At 40.3% G+C, this 26,019-nt stretch overlaps 1 protein-coding gene across 2 annotated transcripts in view; it reads right to left on the bottom strand.

The window, feature by feature from the left end:
* Positions 1-26,019, bottom strand: part of gnal2 (guanine nucleotide binding protein (G protein), alpha activating activity polypeptide, olfactory type 2) — a gene marked incomplete at both ends in the record, with an annotated part of 50,059 nt that overhangs the window by 12,060 nt on the left and 11,980 nt on the right. Inside the window, 5 exons of one of the 2 annotated variants that reach the window (XM_083889828.1) lie at positions 11,329-11,426; positions 22,139-22,258; positions 22,425-22,479; positions 23,446-23,518; positions 23,814-23,952. In XM_083889828.1, coding sequence (XP_083745954.1) covers positions 11,329-11,426; positions 22,139-22,258; positions 22,425-22,479; positions 23,446-23,518; positions 23,814-23,952 — 485 coding nt within the window. Of the gene's footprint in view, positions 1-11,328; positions 11,427-22,138; positions 22,259-22,424; positions 22,480-23,445; positions 23,519-23,813; positions 23,953-26,019 lie in introns of those variants that run through there. The other variant, XM_083889827.1, reaches the window with a different exon arrangement.

Below are 26,019 nucleotides of genomic sequence, written 5' to 3'. Positions count from 1 at the left end.
TGCTACACTACCACAATTTCCTGGTGTTTTCCAACCAAAATATAGCCAATTAAAACCATAATAGGCAGAAACAGCCTGTTCAGGCTGCTTTAAAGATGTTATATATACAATATTCAATGTGCCAAAATTCCATCGGAAGTTAAAATACCAAAAGCTGATATACTGTAGAGTAAAGTGCTTTTCTGTTGTTGCTGAAAGACTGTAGATAGTAAACCTGCACTGTTGGGTATTTGTGTTCTTCCAGTTCCAGTTATACTTTTGAAGAAGTGGTGGTTTGACTTAAAGTACTTCATTTTTTTATTATTATTTATTTCATAATTACAAAATGTACAAAACCATAACACAGGTTGTGGTTTTTCACAGTACATTTAGATATTAAGAAAGAAACATGAGCACTGATGAATTAAGCACAATGTCCAACAGTAGTCCATCACATTTTTGTGAATGATGTCACCGTGCACTACACAAATACACCGTGTGTGCGTGTGTGTGTGCGTGTGTCTGTTCGGGTGGATGTCTATAGACAGCTCACTTAACACTCTGTCTGACTCTATATCTATTAAATTGAAACTGACACCAACTAGAAAAAACTTGGAATACTTGGATGATGAAGCAATATCAAACTAGATCATTTTTGTCTGATTGACTCACTTTGTTTTTATAGCACTTTCATAATAAATAATAATAATAATAATAATAATAATAATAATAATAATAATAATAATAAAAAACAGAAATCTGAAATGACAGAAAATGTCATCACATGTATTATATTTACACATATTACGTTGCATCCAGTCCTGGCACAGACATTAAGAATGTTCCTTGAAACAATATGTGCATTTAGCTGGATTTTTGAAAGATTCCATAGAAGACTTTAAAGGTTGAGCTCAAGCTCAAGGAAGATACATTACTAAATAAATCTAATTACCAATATGCACAAAGGAACATGTAAACATTACGCCTTTGTTTATCCTGTTGCAGCTGTAACAACACAAAGTAAGGACGGGAATTAAATTTCTAAATAAATATTGATTTTGGGTACAGTACAGTATCACACTGAAAAACCACAAAGGCATACAAAGAGGAACCAGATACGCCCCTGACATAGAATATTACCTTGTCAGTCTCGTCAGGACACTTTAAGATAGATATGGACCAGTATTTACTTAGTAGTTATCAGTATTGAGATGCTCCAGAATTCCAGGTTAAGAACGCCTACGACGATGAATCAGCCAACCAGAAGTGTTGTGCTGGAGCCGGATGTTTACTTATGTTAGCCTGCAAGCTACCTCCTTCAACCTAGTCTGATGAAACAGGCAACGGCTCAATCGGTCTCAGGAAACAATCTGCAGTGACAGAAAAAAATATAAAAGACATCTAAAAATATCATTGTGTCCCTCTCTGACCACATTCCACACGAGGTGAAAGTTGAGGCTTGTTTGACTAGTGGCTGAGGTGGAGGGAGACCTTTTCCCTAGGTGTGGCTGGACTATGCTAACCATTAGCCTTGCTGCTAGCCAGGCCTACAGGCTACACAACCTCTGAGCTACAGTACACAGCGACGGCAAACTGAGCAGGCGCGCGGTTGTCTGATATCAACTGTGATACAAACGTGCTAGCGGTGATGATAAACACATACAGTCATGAGCTTTTTCTGGAGGATTTTTCATGACTTAAAGTCTCGTCTCATGCTCACTGTGATAGTCAGGAGAGAGTGAGGAGCTGGGAACCTCTGTCATGATTAGACAGCAAAATGTCTCCTTTCTTTTCAGACCCTGCTTTGATCAATTCAGCTTCCGTCCCCTCTCCGTCTTAAACACTGGAAGTAATAGTTGAGCTGTATGTATGCATGTTTCTCTCTCTCCGTGTGTGTGTGTGTGTGTGTTAGTAGGGAGACAGTGAACGGGGGAAAGCATATGGGGACATTAATACACTTGTGATGATTTTTTTTATGTCAGGGCATTAAGAGGAGAGGAGGTATGGCCAGGCAGTGAGTGGTCACGCGTACATGCGCGTGCAAACTCACACTCTCTCTCACACACACACACACACACACTAGCACATATGCACTCACAAAACCAACACAGAGGCGTTTTGTGTCTCACCTTCTGCTACTGACCTTCCCTTTGTTTACAGCGCATTGCCGGGATACTCCCTTTGATTCGGCTGCGCACACGTGACCCTCCCTCGCCAGTTTCTGCTCTGCAGTACTGCAGCTAAAAATAGCCTCAGCTTGCCCTGGCTCCACAGCTAGTTTACATAAGCTCTAAGGGGGGGTGGGGGGTGGGGGTGAGGTGGAAGGGGAGGGGGCGAAAAGGGAGTGACAGAGGGGGGAAGCTTCAGTGAAGAGAGGGAGAGAGAAAGAGAGCGAGAAGAGGGGGTCTATGGACCACCATTCCACAATCTCTGCGCAAGGAACCTGCAGTGCCACTGCTGTCCTCCAGCAGTCTGTGCCTTTACACTCCTGATTGTGTGTGTGTGTGTCAGAGAGAAAGGCGTGTGTGTGTATTCAGCACACACCAACAGACTCGCAGATATCCGCCATTCACCAGCCTCACTCCATGTCTCCGTCTGTCCTTTAAAATGGACGCACATTTTAACCCAAAAATAAAAATCTATTTATAGCCACAATTCTCCTTCTTTAAGTGGGACATAGATTCCCATTTTTCCTCTGCAACACTTCATATGCAAGACCAGTGAAGCTGAATGCTAACCGTAAACACAAACCAAACATGGCAGAATATTGTTATTGCTTCATTTTCTTATTCATTTAATGCAGATTCTCATTTTAAATGATCTACTGAGTGCAGCCTTTCCAATGTGATCCAACTTAATGTCTCCAGAAACCAAATAAAAACACACAGGCTGTGCAGCTAATCTTGTGACATGTAGCATGTTACAGTGAGCAGCTTTAGGCTCTCTCTCTGTCTCTCTTAACAGTTTCCAAAGCAAATTCAAACACTTAAATAATGGAGCGATAAAGTCATTAACCACTGCAATAAATCCAAGGCCCTACTGCTAAATTGGAATATGTTTAGTGTTTGACAGCCCTTCTAAAAAGGGCGCACACACACACTCAGTCGTGTACAGTTGTGAGGACTCTCGGACATAATCCTTTTCATAGGCCTTTACCCTAACTTTAGCCACTAGGGATGTTAATAATTAACTGTTGGCCAGTTAATTGATGTTAAGAATTAAATAGAGTAAGGAATAATTACTTAATGAACAAGCATGTATGTTTCTTTATGTTTGCGTGTTATTTCTCTGGACTGCACATTCATGTACGGTGTAATTAAGATTTACACTGGCAGAGGGCGCACATTAACCCAAGCACTAACATAATTAATCTGAGAAAAGGTCAAAGAGCAAAAGTGAGTCCAGATTAAGCTGCCTCTGATACCGCAGATTTGACGGTGCATAACGTTGCAACTCGGGCGGAGGAGAGTGTGGCCACGATGCTAGTGCCTGTGGACCACAACTTAATGTACACGTTTGAAAATGTAACAAAAAAAAGTTGTGCGTCTATTATTTATTAATTATTAACAATTATTGAAAATGCAGGAGGCAGTGGTTTGTGAATATAGAGTCAAACTGAGCTTCCAGCAGATCAGATTCAACAGTTATGCTCGAAACCACTCCTTCCTCTTCCTCAGAAATCTCTCACACACACACACACACACACACACACACACACACACACACACACACACACACACACACACACACACACACACACACACACACACACACACACACACACACACACACACACACACACACACACACACACACACACACACACACACACACACACACACACACACACACACACACACACACACACACACACACACACACACACACACACACACACACACACACACACACACACTATAGTGCCCCCTTTGATTATTTCTCAGTCAGCTGACAGCAGGGTCATCTGATTTTAACAAGTGACACAAAGGTTTTTGTTAATCAGGCTTTTTATGATTATTTTTATGAATAAAGTATTTTTTTGTGATCAGTTCAGACGATGATTTTAATACAGTCATAGTAAACATATGAGCTATCATTTATCCTCACAAAAAGATGTAATCAGCTAACAACAACAAAAAAACTAAATAATTTAATCGTTTGAAAGCGGCATAAACACTTAAGGATATGAAAATACCAAAACACACTATACACATTTAGAACCCTGCTCTTTCTTTGAGGCATAATCTGTAATAAGGAAGCATTATAGTATATATAGGAAGTATAGGAAGTACTATAGTGCAGTATTGTTTAACTTTGCAGAAAACGTAAGTCTGTTTTTGTCTTTTAAGGTAATTATTAAAAATGACAAAAAAGAAATTGTTTAGTTTTTTCATTGCCTCCACCCAATACCTGCGCATCACAGTTTTTTTTCAGGTAGTTTCAGCAGTTTAGCACATATAGTTTAACATACTTCAGCATCAGACTTTTTAAATGCTCACATTCAATGGTTACTTCAGCCCTAAAGTGGTTAAAACAGTACAGTCCATAAAGGTTTAATGCAATTTCAAATGGTGCTCTCTGGCTGCAGTGAGACAAACGTCTACTGTAAGTGGAAAAGCCCATTTCTCATGCATTAAAAACAATGTGACAGCCAATGTGTAAGAAGTTATCACATTGAAAATATAAGTGCACCGATGAGTTCAGACACGCTCAGAAAACACCCAGAGCTCAACTTTATCCCCTGGTGTTGTTTGTACATCAAGTCAGCTAAACGATGGAGAAATCAAGCAACTTATTGGTGACAGAAAGAAGCAGCGGTGACATGCAGCCAGTGTATAAATATCACTCTCTCCAGGCTCTTCCATGAACAGAAGAGGCTCCTTATTGAGGAGAGCCACTGTTTGTGAAGTGTAGCCCCTCTGTTTCTGTAGGCCCTTCAGGGGCCTGGGCTGGCTGACAATGCCGGTCATTCTTAGAACTTTACTGCCACAGATGACTGTGTCAGTGGCCCCAAGGCTGGTGACAGGGTCCCGTGACCAGCACTACATCCCTGCCCCAACCTCAGCCTCAGCCTAGGCCAAGAACCAGACCCAGCCTCGGACATGCGTCCATGTGCAATTTCCAGGACTGCTGCAGGCTCGTCCTGTCCCAGCTGTACCTCTAAATCCCGGGCCAACCGCACAACACTACATCCTCATCTAAGACAGGCCTTACAAAGTCAAACATTCAGCGATGCTTTCAGTTTCATTAAATATAACTGCATTAATCTTTAAAACCCATGGGACAGTAGATGAGGAGTGTTTTGGAGACATTCGCTCTATTTATTTAATCAGGAAAGGCACAATGTAACCGTCTTTACAAAGATAATAGAGATACATTCCTTCCCCTGACAGGAGCAATTTGGCAGGCTGCTCAAAGTGCTTCCATACTGTATTTTAAGACAATTGGTTAATACTTTTAATTAATCTGTGTTTTCATTCGTTATTGGTTAATTATTGACTTTTAGGTACTTTTAAAAAGAAGACGTCTAAAAATACAGGATTTGAACTCTGGTTCCAGTGTGGTTCCTTCATGGTATGCTTCGGTTAACCCCAGGGTCAGGGTATTGCGTTTTGATTGAGGACAGGTGGGGTGTGAGCTGTGCCTGATGGCTGCGTAGCATAATGTCATACCGGTATGACGACATTGAACGTGACACAACAGACAAAAACAATGCAGTACATCCTGTTCGGTTTGTGGCTGTTTGTCTCAACAAGACGTTAATCTTTGTATGAGAATAGAAGGCGGGCATTTGCCTCCACTTCCATGGGACATTTACACCAATCGCAAGGGAGTGACGATTTTCTGTTGCCCAATCAGCCTTTGCATAAATTAGATTGATAACATAAGCACAGACGGGCAGACTCCCCCAATATAATGGTCAAAGAATAACTGTATGTCAGAAAAGCACAACTAACTATATTGGTCAGAGTAATTAGAAGCATGGGTCATTTTCACTTTTTACTATACTATACACAAATCTACTTGAAAAAGTGATTAAATATTTACATAATGTAGTTTTGCAACAGTAATGGTGAAAAATTAAAGATATTTAGTAAACGAACACATAGACAAGCATTAAACGCACAGTATGTATCAGTCAAAACAATAACAAAAAAACTAATTTGATGACTTGGGGAAGCAGTGTATGGGAGTGTGGGAATAGTTGCTTGGTCTCGATTAGTTCCCCTGTGCATTTGCACTTTACGGGGATCTTCAGTGGCAGATTATACAGCAAATTGTAGTCGTAATCTATTAGTGAAATATTTATTTATGTTTTTTTCTCAATTATATGAATTTTTCACATACCGCGAGACCGGTATATGAAGAAGTAACTGGTAGTAATTACAGCTATGGACAATTTACTCCACCACCTTAGCAGAAAGTAACAAGAATATATACAGTTAGGTTAACAGACACACACTCAGCTGTGCTGCCACTCCCTCTCTCTTTAGCTCGACCACTCGCTCAGTACACACACATTAAACTAAGCCTCTCTCTCTTGAGCTTTCACTCATGCATAAAAAATACAGTTGTACACCGTGAAACTGATTAAATTTTGAAAAATACCGTGATGTAAATTTTTGGTCATACCACCCAGCACTACCCGGAAGCGGATAAAGCAGATAATGTCATTAAAAGGCTACCAAAATGAAATGGTCCGTAACCTTGAATAGGAATACAGATTGTTATGGTTTTAAAGAGTATTGGAAATGGCTAATGAAAGTACACCACATATCTTTACAAAGCTTTAGAAAAGTATTAATTATCACAATAGCTGCAGTGACAAAACTGGGCTAAAGTTGACCAAAAATATAGTAAACAGCAATACGTTTACTGCATCTTAACCAAAATCCAGCCCCAACACACTTAAACCGTATGTCCCCGACCTCATTCTCACAATAGAAATAAAAATACACAGCTCTAAAGCTCAGCTGTTTCGTAGCCTCATTTATTTAGTTACACTCCCAGACTCCAGCTCCAACACCATATGCATCCAGGCCAGCTCTGTTCTGGCCTCATCCCTGCTGCTGCAACTTAACATCCCAGCCACAGCACACATGCAAACACAGAGAGAGCCTCATTTCAGCCACCCATCACTGGATAACAATCAGCTACTACAGTTGTAAACACCTGATATAAATGGTGTAATTTGCTATGGGACTGCAGGTGAAAAAAAAAAATGTTTTTGACTTTTGCCGTTGACACATATAAGGCATTGCAATGGAGCCAGCACACTGCAGCCAAAAATAGCTTATAATCAATCAACTGGCAGACACATATCTGTGCTCTTAAAACGTATAAATGTGCAACGCAGAGGGCCGATCAATGGGTGACAGGATTCTAAATGCATCGATATGGACGTGCTCTTTGGCATAACAAGCACCCGCCATCGGCCCGCACTTATTTCCTGTGGCTTTATCCAATGGGTCGCTACCGTTGGGCCTGCTGGAAAAAACATTGTGCCAGTGGAGCAAGGTCTGTGAAGGACAACATATCTTCTGATTTGATCTGATGAGGATGTCATGACAATATATCTATTATATTAGATTGCTGGCATGTTAGATTGTTGGCTGTGAATACGCTCCACCCACAAACAGCAACACAAAGGCCAACTTCCTCTTTAATTTACTTACTGTGTTTCTGAAAGCATTTTTATCACATTTGTAATCCAAGACAGTCTACTACACAAACAGGAGTCTGTGAAAGTTCAATATATGAAGTAAAAGACCGAGAAACGAAACAAAAATAGAAGATGACACTACAACATCCTGGTCTGACTACAGGATCATAAGTGGAAGATGGGACAAGATCACACCCAGTGGGACACACTCGAGGCATGTGCTGTGTTTAAGCTGCTTCTCTGTGCACCTCCCTCACTGCTCATTGTTAATCTGCTGATGTTTTACATAAGGTTTGTCTTTGAAAATAAACTCAAGTAACATATTTTTTTAACTAGACAAAGCACTTGGAGAGCGCAAACCTCCGTCAAGGCCGCTCAGTTTCCCACAGCATCAAAACACTCCCCCATCTTCTCCATCAAGTTTACAACTACTTTAAAGTCCCAAATCCAGATATGAATCCGAATCACCACGAAAGTTTAATAATTTAAATTTCTTCAAGATAATTTGTTCCCTTCTGAGTTATCGTACTCAAAGACTGACTAAAAATAAAAATATGCAGCCAAACAACTTAATTAATCCAGATAATAAGTCTCTGTTCTCAACTAAATACCAGGACAACCTGGTATTTAAACGCAACCGGTCGCAACTTCGCCTGTAACAATCGGAATTCCCGATTTGAAACCTGCAGAACTGCAATTTAACCATTTTTATCTAAGAGTTCAGGGGCGTCACTTGAAACCAAGCACCTATTGAACAATACCACTAGTCAATCACACTGGTGATCATTCATATGTGCCGCATTTTATCGTCTATTTTTCCTCTAAATGGGAACATCAAAGAAGAAAAGCAAAATCATGTTCTGTCGAAGAAGGCCAGAAACTAAAGATGGAGACCATTATCTCCTCAGGAAAATGTTGTGAAGTAATTTTTGCATAGACTTCCATTCAACTGGATTTCTCTTTTGCAACAAATGGAATCACGCCCTGGTAGATATTCAGTTAGTCAGTGTAATCTGAAAGGTGAACATGATGTGTAAGATCTTTGACATGTGCAACATACTGTAGATGTTAACAGTGTGGTAAAAGCTTCATTAAAGAGAAGAACAGTGAGGCTCGCTTGCATGAGATGAGCTGAGAACCCAGTTGGACAGTGTGGCTGCTCTAATCTGTTAACATGTGTGCCGATATGAAAAACAACACATTATGTGAGGCAGATGCGTTGCTAATGCCATCAGTGAGGCCCTGTAATCAAACTCATCCTTTCTAAACTTAGAGGAACAGCCTAAAACAACATAAAAAATGATGCATTAACACCTGATATGATCCAGATCACTAAATATGACTTCAATAAACACAGGCAACATGCTGTAAAGAGAGACGTCCGCCACTCATGTGACCAGGATGTAACCGAGAGCTACAAACATCTGCCGTGAAGTTAGAGCATTATAGTTTTTAAATAAAATGGTAATGGGTATAGCTACAATTGCGATTTATTTTTACAATCAAACTTCAGAGCAGTTTTTACGATTACAAATTTAAAATGCGATGGAGCATCACCATGCGACACCCTCAAAAAATGTAACTACTCTAATGCAAGGCTCAAAATCATTGAACAATCAAAAATATGACAATTAAATGCAGCCTCTACATTTGCTCTGTGTTGCTTAAAACTGTAGTTTCCATTTGAAAATGTCATGATGTCATATCAACAAATAAGTTATTTAAAAGCAAAATACTATGATGAACAATTCAGCCTGAGCCTCATTGCTACCAGTAGGAATTCAAAACTGTGATATTGGTGTTAGACACAAAAAGGTGGTGTCAAGCAGTACACAAAACGATAAAAATACCACAATACAAAAAAATAAAAGCCTACACCTATGAACTGTGCTCCTCTCCTTTCAACCTACTTGGCTGCTGAGGCCGTCTGCCACTGTTGCACTACATCCACCACAGTAGATAAGAACAGAGTGTACAGTTAAGTGGTCCTAACAACAATAGGTGGTGCGTGTGTGTGCCTGTTTGTGTGTGGTCCTTTACACACAGACAGGTCTGCTGCCATGTAGGACAGAGTATCTATGAATGCCCTCCATCCAAAGAGTTCATACAGAGGTTAAAACTGCGAGAGGAAGTAAGTGAGAAGCTATGTCGTCTGACAAACTCCAGACATCAGCCACACACACACGACTCTGACCATCACATGTATTATGATGATTCTACAGAAAAGCAGATAAAATTGAGATTGAGATTGTGGTTTATGATTTCAGCCTTCAGAGGACCTGTGCATTTACAGAATATGAATAACTCCGTTTAAAATAAGATATTAAGTGTATCGGATGTAATGTCAAATATGACGCTGCAAAAGTGACTGCCTTAAGATGCTTTATCACATATTGTGCAGTCGTACTGCACACAAACGCAGAGAGAGAAGAAAAGACAAACACAAGCCGCGGCCTGTAACAGCTCCACCTTACAGATTCATGTGACTCTCTAACATCACCTGACTATCTCTCTCCTTTCTATGGAAGCCGTTTCAGACATGGCAACCAAGGAACGACTTCACCCAAAGCCAAATTGTATGTCCAAGGAACAGAGGACATTCAGGAACAGAGAAGAGAGCCTGTTTTTGTCGTCGTGCTATACCATCTTTAAAGCTCATGTAGCATAGGCTCACAGATGGCTGACAACAAGACAATATCCCCCAGTAGCTGATAAAGTGTGCCTTTGACCGAACCCTGGGTGATAACAGAAGCCAACCTTTGGGATGGGAGGAGACAATTTTCAGTGGGCTGCACTCCTGAGTCTGAACCATGTGCACGTCCTCATATTTACATGTGAATCCAGAGGTGAGTCAGAGAGGAAGCAGAAGGAGGACACTGTAATCAGTGAATCGCTTTGCATATCCAAACTTCCTTTTACAGGCAACAGGGGGCTCCTGCTCTGTGGACAACCAGTGCCCCACGATGGCCCATGGTTCTGTAGGAGCTTTCCGGATAATGTGGGGCATCAGTCTCTGCACTTCGCCACACAACACGTATCACACTATCATAACCATAAAGTAATCTTAAGTATGATTGTATGAAGGAAAACTTTCTAAAAGTGTGGCTGGACAGAAGACATTCAAGCACATCGTCATTTTGAATTTTGGGAAACACTGATCAATATTTCCCAACATTTTCTGGACCAAACAACTTATCAACTATTTTAATAATCAATGATGAAAATCATCTTTAGCTGCAGCCCTACAAAACAAAAAGTCAACACAATCCCACTGAATACAAGGGCTGGACATTTTAATACAGGCCAGAGCTGGCTTTGCATATTGCCATGGTGAAACGTCAAACACGTCGACATGAGAAGATATACAGTGGGGTCCAAAAGTCTGAGACCACTTTTCCATTATACAACTGTTGCTTGCCTTGCCACACCCAGAGTAAACACATCTCAACCATATTCATGTAAGGCATGACAACAGCACACACAGTGAGAGCTTTTACCTCAAACACAGAGAGGACAGACTGAGCAGCGACAGGACAACAATTTACAGGCTTCAAAATCAACCCAATTCACTTGTCCTCCTCTCGGTATCTTATACCAGCACAAAGCAGGTGCTTGAGAGCAAACAATTTTAAGTAAAGCTCAAAATCATTCCACAAAATGTAGTTTTTCCCGCAGTTTTAACTCACTATTGTGCGCAGTCGATGAGCTGGTACTCATTGGACCTCTCAAAGCATGCCTTCACTCCTTCGTCATCCCACAGCTTCTTTGCATGATCAAAGAACTCCTGAGAAAAAGAGAAGGAGAAAAATCATTAAGAAATCAAACGACAGACAATAATATATACTACAAAAGAAACAGAGACAAACAAATTTCACATACTTTCTTCATAGATGGATACAAGTCTCTCTCTTAAATATACATCACTCAAACCCAAGCAGACTTGTGGGTGTGGAAAGCACAACACTTACTTTAAAGTTGCATGCAATAGTGTAGTAGGGCTGTGCCACATTATACTGACACACGATTCATTCATTCATACACTGTATTTCCCCTTTACACCTGGCATTAAAATACGTTTTCTGTGATTGGATTGCAATCGGATAGCGCCTGACCACTTATAAGTGTGTAAATACACCCGAGGACGGATTGTTATCCGATCTGCCAAACCACTTCGGGAGGTGGTCGTAAAAACTAGTGCTGGGCGTGTTAACGGCGTCAACGTTAACGCACGACGCGTTTCAATGACGACTGACAGGAAAAAGATGCTTGTGACTCCGGATTGTTAAAATGAGTCTCTAAAGTAACGCTAAGCTTTAAAAACAGAGGCACACATACGCAGTAACACAATACGCTGGTTATTTGTAGCGCTGCTTGTTTCCTTTAACAAACAGACCTCTCCAGTTCGACTGTAGGCAAGCTAACAGTGCTAAAAGGAGCTAATGCAGCTAACAGAGCTAACTGGTAAACGGTGCCTGGACTCCGGTGCCGCAACACGTAAATATGAAGTCACGCACATCCTTTTCTGGTCAGTCGTCATGCGTTGCTTTGAAAAGCAGAGGAGTCCATACAATGGTGTGACTTCACATTTTGTTATTGTTGTTGTTGTTAAGGCAGCTCAAAGTATGTGATGCCGTGGTCTGTTGCTAGAGGGGGAGGTGACGCAAGGGGGACAGCGGTGATCAGATAGCGATCAGATCTTTGATGTGGACTCTGGAGACGCATGTTAATACCAATTGTAAATGCATGTGGTGAAGTACTATCTGATGACAGAAAATGCATTCTAATGCCAGGTGCCATAATGTAGCAGCGACACACACACTTAACCAAAGCACTTTCTCTTTCCCTCTCCCTAACTTCGTCTGTGTGAAGCCACACCCACATGAGAGAAGAAAACAGAACCAGGTGAAGTCAAACTTGAGTTGAGATATACGCAATAAATGCAATGATAAAAACCTAGACCCCAACTGGAAAACGGGGCCAAAAATATCAGCATTCTTTTATACACACACACTGCTGCAACAGAGGCTGCATCATTCATGATGAGCACTGTTATGGAGATATACTGGTGTGTTTCAATGCAAATGTCCTTCAGACACATCAGCTCTGTCAGAGAGAAAATACTCCTCCTGGCCTCTACAGTACAGATTTCGGTAAGTTTTGGTGCAAAGGTAGATTAAAAAAAAAAAAAGTAGAAACCAACAATGACTCAAACCTGAGACCACAATTTCACTCATGCAAAGCCGCACAGCTTGACGAAAAACTCAAATATACACAGAATAATAACACACATGCATGTCACCAATTGGCTTCTAGACAAACAGGTGCTGGGCTCCAGGACAGTGTGCTGCTTCCTGGAGTTTGTCAGGTTTGGTATGATCGGGCTGATACACACAGGGGCGGACCTACTGCACACTGACACCCATACTTACAAACCCCTTTTGGCAACCTGTGCAGGATAAGCTTAAGCTACACACTACAGTTTACTAGAAAATCTAGAAATTGTTGTTTCTATTGCTGTTTGTTTGGATTAAACAAGTAAGACGTGCTGACTAGAGAGTTTTTTTGCGGGGTTTTAAGTTGTGAGTAGGCATTTCCGTTTATTCTTGTTATCAGGCTTTAAATGAAACTGATACCACTCTGTAAAGATAAAGCTGTAGGCCTGATACTGTCCAACTATTCCTCTACTTGAAAAGTGACATTGAACTGTAATATTTTCATTTTTGGTGGTTTTAGTGGTGGAGCCATCTTTTGATTACCTTTCATGTAGAGCTGGGCAACATGAACAAAAATGTTACCGCAGATAATTAAAGATTAAGTTGTACTCCTGAGTGAAAGTTGAAGAAACCACTTTGAGATAATACCTATGTTAAAAGAGTTTAATAAGTCTCATATTGTTTTTGCATGGTGCATATAGATATAATAATATAGACATTGGATAAAATGACACTGCAGTATATATCGTTAATATATTATTGTCCAACACATGATGATCATAGAACAATCATATTTATCTTATATAGGTCTGCAACTATAGATCCTAATCATTATTGATAAACGGGCATCAAAAAGTGTATAGTCATAAGACCAAATGAAAATCACTTCCACTCAAGCTGCCTTCCATTTTGTAAAACTGACATATATTTAAGTCATAAACAGTCCATAAATTTGATCATTCCACTTTTTCTACGTGTGATCATGAGACATCTTTCTTGGGTTTAACATTGCAGTAAAACTCTAGTAAAGTTAATTAATGAATCAAAGAATCGAGAACATAATAGGCAGACTAATTCACGATGAAAATCAATGAACTTGCAGCCCTGCATGTACACCGCTCACGGCTGTAGCAGTTGTCATTCGCTTCCTCGATACACATTTATCTAACAGTTCCTGAAATCAAACTTGTGACTTTTCTGGTCACAAGCTTCTCTGCTCTGTCCTAAGCTCAAGCAACAAAAGGTGCAGCACTTCAATGTTACAGCTTAGCACTGGATCAAATTCAACAAAAATTGTTGAACAACAGAACAGAAATAGCAATATAGCTCTCTTGCTGTGAAAAATCCATCTACAGGTCTGGTGCTGTAAATGACTATACATAGTCTCAGTGCTTCAGCTGACTTCCTGCTCCTGGACAATGGGGAGCATTATAAGGGGAACACATCTTATCAATGACTTTGAGACATTTCCCAGGACTCGCTGTATGCCCCAAACAAAGATGATTGGGCTAATATCCCTCGCCTCTTTCTGTGCACGTCTTTCAGATGGGTTCCTCCTCTAGCCTGGAACCACCACATGACTCTCTGCACTCAGCACTGGCTCTGCACTCCGACTGGGGAGAGGGTGAAAATAGCCCCGAACCAGAGAGAGCAAGGGAGAAGGAGCCTGATAAATGATCACATGCTTCGGGAGAGCTCCTCTCAGCAGATCCGGTGATTAAGTTCAACATGGAGGAAATCCACTGGTCCAGTCCTCAGAGAAAGTCTTACAGAGAGAGGGATGTTTACTTTTTTTTTGTTACAGATAAATATAACTTTTCAGGCACGTCAGGTATAACCTTAACACTTTCATGCTGTCATGTTATCCGTTAGTGCCAGTCATACATTATTTTAAATTCGACAACTATGCTTCAGCTTCCTGTAGTAATAATATCACATTTTTACCTGCTGCAAACTCTGCACTAACAAAGACGATTGGGCCATATTTGCTTTTTCTCTTCTGTTTGCTTCCACCTCTGGGACAGTCCAACTTTAACACACACCTCAACTAATATCAATGAGTTCAACAGTACTGATTACATTTAGCTGCTAATAGTTAAAGCTACATTTTGACAACAGCAGACACAGGAGGGCTTGAAGAACCCAAAGAAGGGCCTGACAAAGCTACCAAGTGTTGGGACTTGATGGAGAGAGGATGGAAACGAGTGGAAGGGGCAGAAAAGGGAGGAAAAAAGCCAGAGTATGGTCCTCAGGGCTCTTTTCCACAGAGGCGTGTGACACTAGGCCTTTGAATAAATGCAGTGTGTGCTGCAGTGCCCTACAGAGGAACTGATAACACAGAAAGAGACCAGAAGGGAATTTGCTTGAACACAAGCTTTTTTAACTCTTTCCTCTGCTCCTCCCAGTTCAACACCACTAACCAGCAGCCATGAGATGCTGATTCTCTGATGGCTCTGCTGGGACAGGATTTCTGTGTTTGTGTCAGAAGTTGGGTACGTGTGTGTGTGCGCTGTACGCATCAGAATTTCACATAAATTATATCAGGTCATGCAGATGCAGAGAAAAAAACGGACTACATCCAATCAACTAAGCAAAACTCAGTTGTGAAGCAAACAATTTGTATGTTCAGTCAAAACAGGACACTGGAATTCTTCCGTCTACAGTTTAGAAGGGACCTTTGGCCTTTAAGCAAAATGTACAACAATAGTCAATCTCCTCTAATTCCTCTGTACAAAGCCAGCCGGACTATCAACAACATCAACAACCTCATCTCATCCCTCTGGAATAGATCAGGGCTGGGCAATAATTCAATTACATTCATTATTTATAATATGCTGTAATTTTCTTAGCAATATAAGAAAGGTTCAGTATAAACCAAATGTTTTTGTATGCACCTAACCTTGCTTTGAATGGTCTGCCTCAGATTAGTGAAATGTTTTGTGTCACCTTCTGTCTTCTTTTGGCTTCTCCCTCTGTAGGGATCGCCACAGTGGATGGCTGGTGTCCAATTGCATTTATTGATCAACTGCCTGATAATTTTCTCAGTGATTATCGATAAACAGATTTTTAAACCTTCATCATGACAACCATTTTGGCCACATTGTACTGCCTTAAGTCATGGTGCTTTCACACCTACAGCATTTGGTGCACACCAAACGTGTTTGGTCCCTTGGTTCGGTTCGGTTCGTTTGCATAGGTGTGAATGTAATCTCGGTACTTCGGTGCGCACCAAAGCAACCGGTGCGAGACCTGCCTGAAGGGGTGGTCTCAGACCGCTTTATCTGCCCTACTTGGGTACGGTTCCTCTGGTGTGAACGCAACTAAACCAAATGGGATGAAACGGTCTAGTTTAATGCATTATGGGTATGAGATGAGTTACAGGATTTCCACGAATTTCCACCAGACGCATCAGCGGCGGATGTCAGCGCCGCGGTTCTGCGCTGTCCTCTGCCCATCGTCAATCCCCACCGGGTGCTTTACGGCAGCGGAACGCTGCCATGATCGCTGCCTTGCAGGCCAGCCGTATTCAGCAAGCCAGCTAACAGCTCCAGTGACCACGGCACATACGTTCCACGGCGATGGCGCGCCCGGTGGAAATCGGGGGTTCGTCTTTTTCCGGTGACGATGGTCTTTGCGGTCTATTTTGATCGTTTAGAACTATGCACATGTGAAAGCAAACCGTACCCACGTCTGTTTACTACATTGTAACGTTTTTCTGACTGGTGCAGACCAAAGCAATAGAACTATAGGTGTTAAAGTGCCCTTAGATACTTATGACCTGGTCCTGAAACCTGACTTATGTGTGCCTGTTTATTTATTGATTGATATTGAGAAGGATTTTGGCTCAATTTATTTTGCAATTGATATGACACAGAAATGTATTGCATCAAATAATATCCTTCTTTAATAAGACACAGCTTCCATGACTCGTGACATAGCCCATGCATCTAGATACTGTACATATCAAATTGTCCTCCAAGGAAGATATTCATAGCCCAGGCTACCATCATCGCCTCATTTAAATAGGATATCTGTGTAAGATAAGAGTCACCCAGCAGATGGGCTACCTTTCCAGAGTACAGGAAAATCCAGCATCAAGTTAATCAATTGTTATATAAAAAAAAAAAAACTTAAACACACTCTTCAACATGAGAAAATCACAAAAAGGCTACCAACAAAATTAATGGTATAATTGTGTTCGTCTTCACTACCATGAAGACGAACACCTCTGTTCGTCTTCATGGTAGTGAAGAAAAAAAGGAGCACAAATCTGGTCACATTCTCTGATAGTAAGTAAGTTGTGTATAGGTTGGCATGTTAACTGAAGATAAAGACCCACCAGTGACTGCCGAAATTTAACCAGCCAAACCCAGCAAAACAAATTAAAATAGAAGTCACAGTGTCTACATTTCAAGCCTATGAAGGTAGGGCTTGCTTCAGATGGTCAAGTCTAGGTTCAGCAACAGTATGTGCTCAAAGATGAGGTCAGATGACTTCCTAAATATACTGAATGACCAAAGATTTCATATTCCAAGACGACACTGCCAGGATTCATCAAGCTCAAATTGTGAAAGAAGCAGGGTCAGGGAGCATGAGTCATAATTTTGGACTGGCCACCAAAGAGTCCAGACCTTAACCCCACTGTGAATCTTTTTGGGGTGTGCTGGAAAAGACAAGTTCACGGGCGACACTGCATAAGCTTATCAAAGTGATGTTGTCATACTCAAGCTGAAAGAAGTCTCTAAGTGTGTGACTTTTTTTCAGTCGGGTAATTCTGCACCTAATCACAAAGTAGATCACTTCAACAAAAGGGTGAGGCTAGATAATCTGGAGCAATGAAACAATTGCATGTAATCCATAGCTGTAAGCCAACAAAAAAGGAGAAACTTTTAGAGACCTAATTCTTGGATTTTTGTTGTGTGTAAAAGAATAATTAGTGGATCTCAAATGGTTTTACAGTATTAACCATGACCTGTTTAGTTGGGCATCAAATGGAAAAAGGCTTCGGAGAAAGAGAAAGACACATGGTGCAAAGCTGAGTCCTATTTGAATCTGCTCCACTTGAGTAGACACACTGTTGGGTGGCTAGTGTGGCTACTGCATTGGCATTTGTTTCCATTTGCATAGACAACCGTTTGTAAAGTGCTCTTTTTTCCATGGGTGCTGGTTAATCTGAGCTACTGGAGGAAACATTTTGCAGGTTGCTTGGATTAAAAAAAACATAAGGCGATCAAAATTGAGCATGTCATTTAGAATAAAGGACAGGTGTTAAACGACTGCCGTACAAAGATTTGCAATCACAAAAATGCTAAATGCTAATAACATTGTCACATTGAGAGAATAAAAAAAAAATCACCTGATTTTCACTTTATTGTAAAAACAAACAAGGGCGTGTTGATCATATCTCCAGGCCTAACCTGTGATGTTTGAATTGACTCAGAAACATCTGATAATGTTACTTGGCAAAAAAGATACTACCTTTAATTTAGACAGCAGTGTGAACAGTAAATGTCATCATTTTAAATCAATAAACCATATGGAAAGAAATCCAATTTTTTACGAGAAGTGACACCAACTTCTCTACCAATAAAATCTGCAGTAGATCAAAACACCATGAAGCCATGGCTCTGTTGCTAGTCCACTCTTTATTTGAATGACCATAAAGATCACACCACAATGGTGTCCTGTCTGAGACTCACTTTTTTAGGACTGGAAATTAGGACTTTACTACAGTGCCACATCAAATGACCTCACGAAACACCATATATCCAATGACTCATAATCAATACACAGGTATCGTTATATAATTAAATACAAAAAAAGAACTTATTTGACTGATTATGCCATAACACCAATAACAGAACAGCAGTATAATGCAAATGTATCACAGAAGGTAGAGAATTAATTGTATATCGTTATCGCTTTACCAAAGAGTAAAGTTACAGTATTACATTCTCAAAGAAAACTATTTGAATCAGTTGTTAATGTTTTAAAGAGCAGAAACCAAAAGACATTATAATGGCAGAACATTTCAATGAGCCATGAGATGGACACAGTTTTGATCATCAACAAATAGTCAGAGCTGCTTCTCAGCTGCTGGTTCCATCTTCAACATGAATCATTTTTTTTTAATGGAGAATATTATAAGTTGAATCTTTGACTTTCCGATGGTTGATCGGCCAAAACAAGACAACACCTTCTATGGGAAGCTGTGATGAACATGTTTCACAATATTATTGTCTAACAATTGTACGTAGAAAACAACTGACAGATTAACGGAGTGCAGTGTGTCGTAAACTTTTGTCTACTACTTCTTACTCATCACAATACCTACGTTGTAGTAGCATATCAGATGGGGACAACATCCAGAGAATCAGGTGCAGATATTGTCCAAAGTATGTTTGTATCTTTAAAGAACCATATAACAAAAATGAATATGGCTAGAGCTACACTATTTTTTGTGTCAAAACACATGCATGCTGCTCTGGATGTCTGCTGTTCACATTACCCAGGACAATTTAGACGCCTGAACAGATGACATTTCAAAACACTACGGACTTCGTTTCTGTATGAAAACTCCGGAACTACATTTTGGTCTAAACAGGCAGAAACAGACTTTTGAAAAATGATGACACAGTTGCCTGATTTCCCTTTCTGACTGGTTCATATTGGCCATGACTGAACTATCAGCTGTGAGCAAAAACATCCACTACCACTTAGTTATAGTTTCACCTCAGTGTCACTCTCACAACAGAATTCCTTGTTCTTACTTTTCACTCTTGTCATTTCTGGTTAATAGTAATTTCTCAAACTAAGCAAACAACTGCAGAAGATAGACGCCTGTTTAAACTTTATACTGGCATGTGCATGCAGTGTACCTGAAGGGTAGAGTGATATACATGTGTTCATATAGGTACTTTTATATTTATATTTATATTTATATTTATATATATATATATATATATATATATATATATATATATATATATATATAAATATAAATATAAATATAAAAGTACCTATATATATATATATACACATATATACATAGCTGAAAAGCATGTAGATGAAAATTAAGTTTTTTAAATGAAAGCACAGTAGTGTGGTTGTAGCCTGTGAAGCTGGCAGGGTAAAGTCAGGGTAAATGCCTCCTTCAATTGATTCAGACATTTGCATTCACACATCCAGCTCTTGCAGGCGATATCTACAAAATGCATTTAATTGCAACTTATTTCTCAAGAGTTGGCGTTTACCTTTACCTTTAGACATCAACAAACTTTGGTTCACCATGACATCATCTGCCAAAAACTCTTGCAGGTAAAATGTGCTTCCACTTTTCAAAACAGCACCAACAGGTGAAAGCCACAGGTTTGTGATTGGCCGTGTTCCTGAGCCGTTGTTGTATTGGATATCATGCCTGGTGGCACCCAGTGACAATGTAGTGGTGACACCCACGGCACAAGTGAAACCCGAGACTGATGACAAGCACAGACACTCCACACAGAGCCATGTTGTTCCTGTTGGCTTGGCCAGGCCTGGGAACTCAACGCCAGCTCTCCCCACGGCCCCGGCCCTCACACAACATCACAGCAGCAGCACAGACTACTGCTAACACTGATAACACACTCACTGTGGGCCCTGTTCAGAAATTAACACCCAAATCCTTTTAATGGACCTTTCCAAGTGCTATTACAGCAAGTTTTTTGAGGGACCTTGAGAAACATAATTGTAAGCTTTACAGTAGCAATGCAAAGACGAGACGAGGCGCAGCAATATTTGATGGTATGGATTAGATTTAAAGACCGCAAGAACGTAACAAACCCTCTGCTTGTCCAGTCAGCAAGGCCTGAGCGTTATCCAAACTGAAGTCTTGATAGACAAATCATACAGAGAAGATGAAAACAAGACATGAATATATCCAGAAAATATCACAAAATAGTAAAAATGCCAATCACTAAGGGGCCCAAGGCAAGATTTAAAAGTCATTCAGTTTGCAATGATTTGAAACAAAGATAAGTTGCAAGTTATGTAATGTGGGGGGTTTTGACATTACCCAAAAACAATCAATTATCAATACTGCTTTTCTATCACCCAGTAGTTTTGGTTAAAACAGGGTGTTGGTGTACAGAAAAGCAACAGCTGGAATATAGAACATAAGAATAGCAACAGTAAACGTTTTGATTAATACGTCACATGATTGATCTAATAGTGTGTAAACTTTCATTTGGTTTCCACAGAAGTGCACTTAAAACAAAAATCCAAATCCTCATGAGTGTATCTATAGCTCTGCATTCATTTGTCACTCGAGTTTGGCAGAACCGCACGACCGGTGTCAAACAAGGAACACTTAAGAAAATTATGTAAAACATTATCTACATTTCTAACACATGACCTCACGCTATTGAATGGCTGATCACGCAGTTAAAAGAATCCCATGCTCTCCAACTCGCATTCAAATCTACACAAAAGTATTTCTGCTTTGGCTCCAAGAGAAAATTAAAACTTCAAACATACTTGTCGTTCCAGTTCTTTTAAAGACTCCAACACGTCACAAAAAAACCACTAAAGCTACACTACTCCATTTTTGTTTTGAATGCATTACTCCTGCTCCAGATAAGTCTTTCGTCAACACTAACCCAAAAAGTTTGAAAGAGCTGATGAGCTCCATTTTGGTTTGAAAACTCAGGGACTGCATTTTAGTCTGGACAAGCAGAGAAAAGTGATGATGCCGTTCCCTACATTCACTTCCTTATCGTTTCTTCCCGGCCACAACTCGACTGTCAGGTGTGAACAAAAAGCTTGGTCAAAACTTAAAAAGTTTTCAGTTTCACCTCGTTATTGGCCATACATAGAGAAATCTTCGTTTTTACTTTGTTGATTATCATTAACCTTCTTCCTGTTTGCCCTGGCACATGCACACCCAGTGTATCTGATATTACTTTTCAGGTGTGTCAGAATGGATTTAGATTATTTCTGATACAGAGCTGAAACACTCAGTTTTTTTACCTGAAACTACCAGTTTCAAATGAAAACATTGCATGGATGTAGCCCTAATTACTCAAAAATAGCAGAATTAGCTCTGACATCTCTGAGCTATATCACCAAGACCAACACTGTTAACCTTTGAACAGCAAAATGTTCTCAACACATACCATCACACAGTCTCACAGACACAATAAAGACAAAAAATAACACACGCACACACTCACTCTAGCCCATGTTTCATTATCTCATACGCACATTTGCAAACACACACAAATAAAAACCTTAATGAAAATCTTACCTGTGAATAGTCAAAGTCAGAGAGAGGTGCTATGCTTTTGATGTATTCGATTCTGAATTGGTCCTCTGGGTTGGCTAACGGTACAGGGGGTATTAAAGTGCTCATCGCAGACACTATAGTCTAAAAAGCAGAAGTTGTGGGAGAAAACAAAAACAACAATCATTAAACAGGACAAATACAGGACCAGGAACTCTGATTGAAAGCCTGTATAATAACAATGGGTGAAATGGGAATGCAGTGGGAGTGGTTGAGCATTTTTTGGGAAAGGAAAGCGTGTGAAACTCACCACTATGGCATCCTTCACGTTTTTCCGAATATCTTGGATTTTCTGTTTCTTTTCTCTGCATTAGGAACAGAATACATGTGTGAGGCAGCAGTCACACAAACACAAACCACATGAGACAAAAAGTCACATTTACCATCAAGAGAGGACCAGGTTAGAGTGTATTTTAACTTATACATACGCCACAGTTGTCAAGGTTGGGGTAAAATGTGAAGATGGAGGATGGCTCGTAAAGGATTGTGTTGTGCTGTGGTCAAGACATTTCATATTTCTACGTCCACCAAAGATGTTATGTTTTTGGCCACTTCGGTTTGTTGTGGGTAGCATAGCTCAAAAAGTAAAGGATGCATTTGGATGGCATTTTCTGGGGGTGTACGTTGTGGGCCAAAGGAAACAAATGATATGATTTTGGTGGAGATTTGGAGGCAGATCTGGATTCAGAAGTGTAGTGACATTGTGGGAAACTGAGCAGCAGTCTTGCCATAGGTCTGTACTGTGCTTTTAAAAAAGCATTGTGTCTGTGTCCTCTAAAAATCCAGCCTCCTCTTTTTAAAAAAATAACACTTGGACATCATATAAAAGCAGTTACAGGACTCAGACATGTACTAGGCCTGTTTAAAATAGACCAGTGGTAAGATCAATGCCATGCAAGGCCTTGCAGCAAAACAAATCATCAATAGGCCTGTGTCGATCACAACCTTTCACCCTCTCACATGAAACAGGAAACAGTGAATTAATTGGCATATGTGTGATACTGAGATCATCACGTATGTATGATAACTGTACATGTGCACGAAAAGGAGGAGGAGGAGGAGGACAGAGAGGGGAACGATATTAGCTGCTTTGCATGGGATACTGGGCCCGACAGGCGCTGCAGTGCCTGGGGAAAATCCATTCACAGGCTCTGCTGTGCTCTCCGACAGTGTTATTCACCAAGAGGGAAGCCATGAAAACGAGCACTGCTATCCATATTTCAAACCGGCAACGTTGCCGTTTGCGAATAAGCGAAGTGAACAGCACTCACTCCGCGTTGAAGCCGTTGACGTGTAGAATCCTCATCTGCTTCACAATGGTGCTTTTTCCGGACTCTCCCGCACCTTCGAAGACAGACCACACAAAAATACACAAAATGTCACCAACGTTAGCACAGAAAAGGGGGACATTTTGTTTAGCGTAAAGCCCTGCCGACCTCCGGCAGAAACAAAAACATGTTTTTTTGTGGAAACGAAGCCAGTTAAATGACGGATCCGGTGGAGCTTCGCTTCCATCAATATCCACCCCCATGACATATTATTGCAAGCGCTGTCAAATGGGGCTACGTGTTCGGTAAACGACACGGATTACGGTTAGCTTACATTTCTCATAGCACTGTGACACATAAAGCAGCCTTACCCAGTAATAACAGCCTGTGTGTGGCTTTATACGCTTGTCTTTCCTTTTGCAACTGTCTTTCTATCTTTTTATTAGCCTCTCGCTGTGCCTTTTCGTCGATGCGTTGATCTTCAGTCTTGCTGTTGCCCAAACAACCCATCTTCCGTCGCCCTAACCCTTCCTTGTGGAATCGTAAAACTGTATGTGTATATATGCACAGAACAACAGCCGGGCCCCCGACACTGTGGGTTGAAATGACACCGGAATGAGGCTAATGTAAAATTAAAAAAAAAAAAAAAAAACGGGGAAAATCTCTCGGAAGCTTCTCCGTCGGAGGGAGGAATACGTTCCCCGTTACAATTCCGCTTCAGCCGCAGCCAACCGTCATCCACAGCGCCTGGTAGTTTACACACCGACGAAGAATGGCGACTCGGCGAAACAGAGGAACACTCCCCCCCGACAAAACACATACAAACAAGACGAGGCAGAGAGGCTTTTTCAATTCCTGGGAATCCAGTCAACTGTTCCTATCGCGGCTCCAACCCCTCTCTTCTCTCCGTATTTTTTTTTCTATCTGAATTTCTATCAGCATTTCTGCCTCTTTAACTCAGCACTGCCTCTCTCTGTGGCACCAGGAAGTAGCCGTGGACCGAGGAGGAGGAGGAGGACGACGACGACGACGACGAGGAGGAGGAGGAGGCGGCGGCGGCGGAGGGGGTGGGAAAACAAACCCACCTACCTACCTACCCACCTTCGTTAAATTATAACATAAAGCAGTATTTTATAACTTGTGTGGCAGAGCAGAGGCAGAGGAGTCAGCAGAGTAACTGGCGAAATAGTGCTAGTTACGGCTGCTGGTTGAGACAGGAACTAGCTGTGTTTCTTCTTCCTCTCCTGGTCCACTCCCCCTCCTCCTCCTCCCTCTGAGAGGAGGCCCTGACCCAAACTGGCAACCCATTTACAGTGTTCCTGTGTCTGTGTGCGTGCGTGTGCGTGTGTGTGTGACAAGGTTATAATAGTTTTTGATTTTTCATTACTTATATTTTTATTTTGTTTTTATTTTTTTATTACTTTTAAGAGCAGGTCTGCTACTATGCTTAGTTTCAGGTGGTTTATTTTGGTAATAAGGACTATTTGCCAGGTGCAAAATGCAAAAATGCATTCATAATAATATGAATAAAGTATTGTGTGATAAAAAAACACAAGATGCCATTTAAATTTGTATATATATATATATATACATATATATGTATATATATATATACATATATATGTATATATATATATATACATATATATATATATATACATATATACATATATATATATACATGTATATATGTATATATATATATGTATATATATATATATATATATATATATATATATATGTATGTATGTATATATATATATATATATATATATATATATATATATATATATATATATATATATATATTAGGACAGATTAAGAACCATCCCTGAATCAAATATAACAGTCAACAAGAAAGTAACCTGAAGTGCAAAATGTGCATAATACTACCGAGGTTGGATATAATCAACACACAATTCAGTTTCAGTTAGTTACCGATTTTTATTTTTAACTGTTTTATTTCAATTAACAAAAAACTGTTTATTCAATTTTAGTTTGCGTCACTTTTCGTTAACTATAATAAACATGGTGAGTGAGTGAGTGCACTGTGCTTCACTTATCAATGTGCATTTTCATTTAAAAAAAAGAAAATCTGGGAGCTACCATTATAACTCTATAACTCTACCATTATAACACTATAACTGTTGTCTGCCATTTCACTTAAAACAGTGTGTGAAGTGGGGGAAAAATAAGTGCCGCCTCACTCCCCTTATTCATATGAGGCATCTATGTCTGTGTTACCACATCATTAAACACTAAATTATGTTTTATTTCCAGGAAATAAATAAAGTGATCTGTTCATTTAAAAATTAAGTCCATAATATAATTAAAAAAAATAAGTTTTGCCAACTTGTTAATTTAGATGCATGCAAGTCCAAAGTCCGGCTCGTGGGCCAATAGCGGCCCTCGGTCAGATTTTGTATGGCCCGCAGCTTCGGTTTTATAAAGTATTATTTATGGCCAGGGACGAACTGGGACAGAAACTTTGAAACCAGAGTCCTGAGTTCACAACCCAGCCATGACGGACAGATTCATGCGTTCACCTTCTATTATGATTATTGATCTGATAAACTA

Source organism: Microchirus variegatus (genome assembly GCF_963457635.1).
Source record: "Microchirus variegatus genome assembly, chromosome: 5".
NCBI classification, from domain to species: Eukaryota; Metazoa; Chordata; class Actinopteri; order Pleuronectiformes; family Soleidae; genus Microchirus; species Microchirus variegatus.
This window is presented reverse-complemented; position numbering and strand designations above follow the sequence as displayed.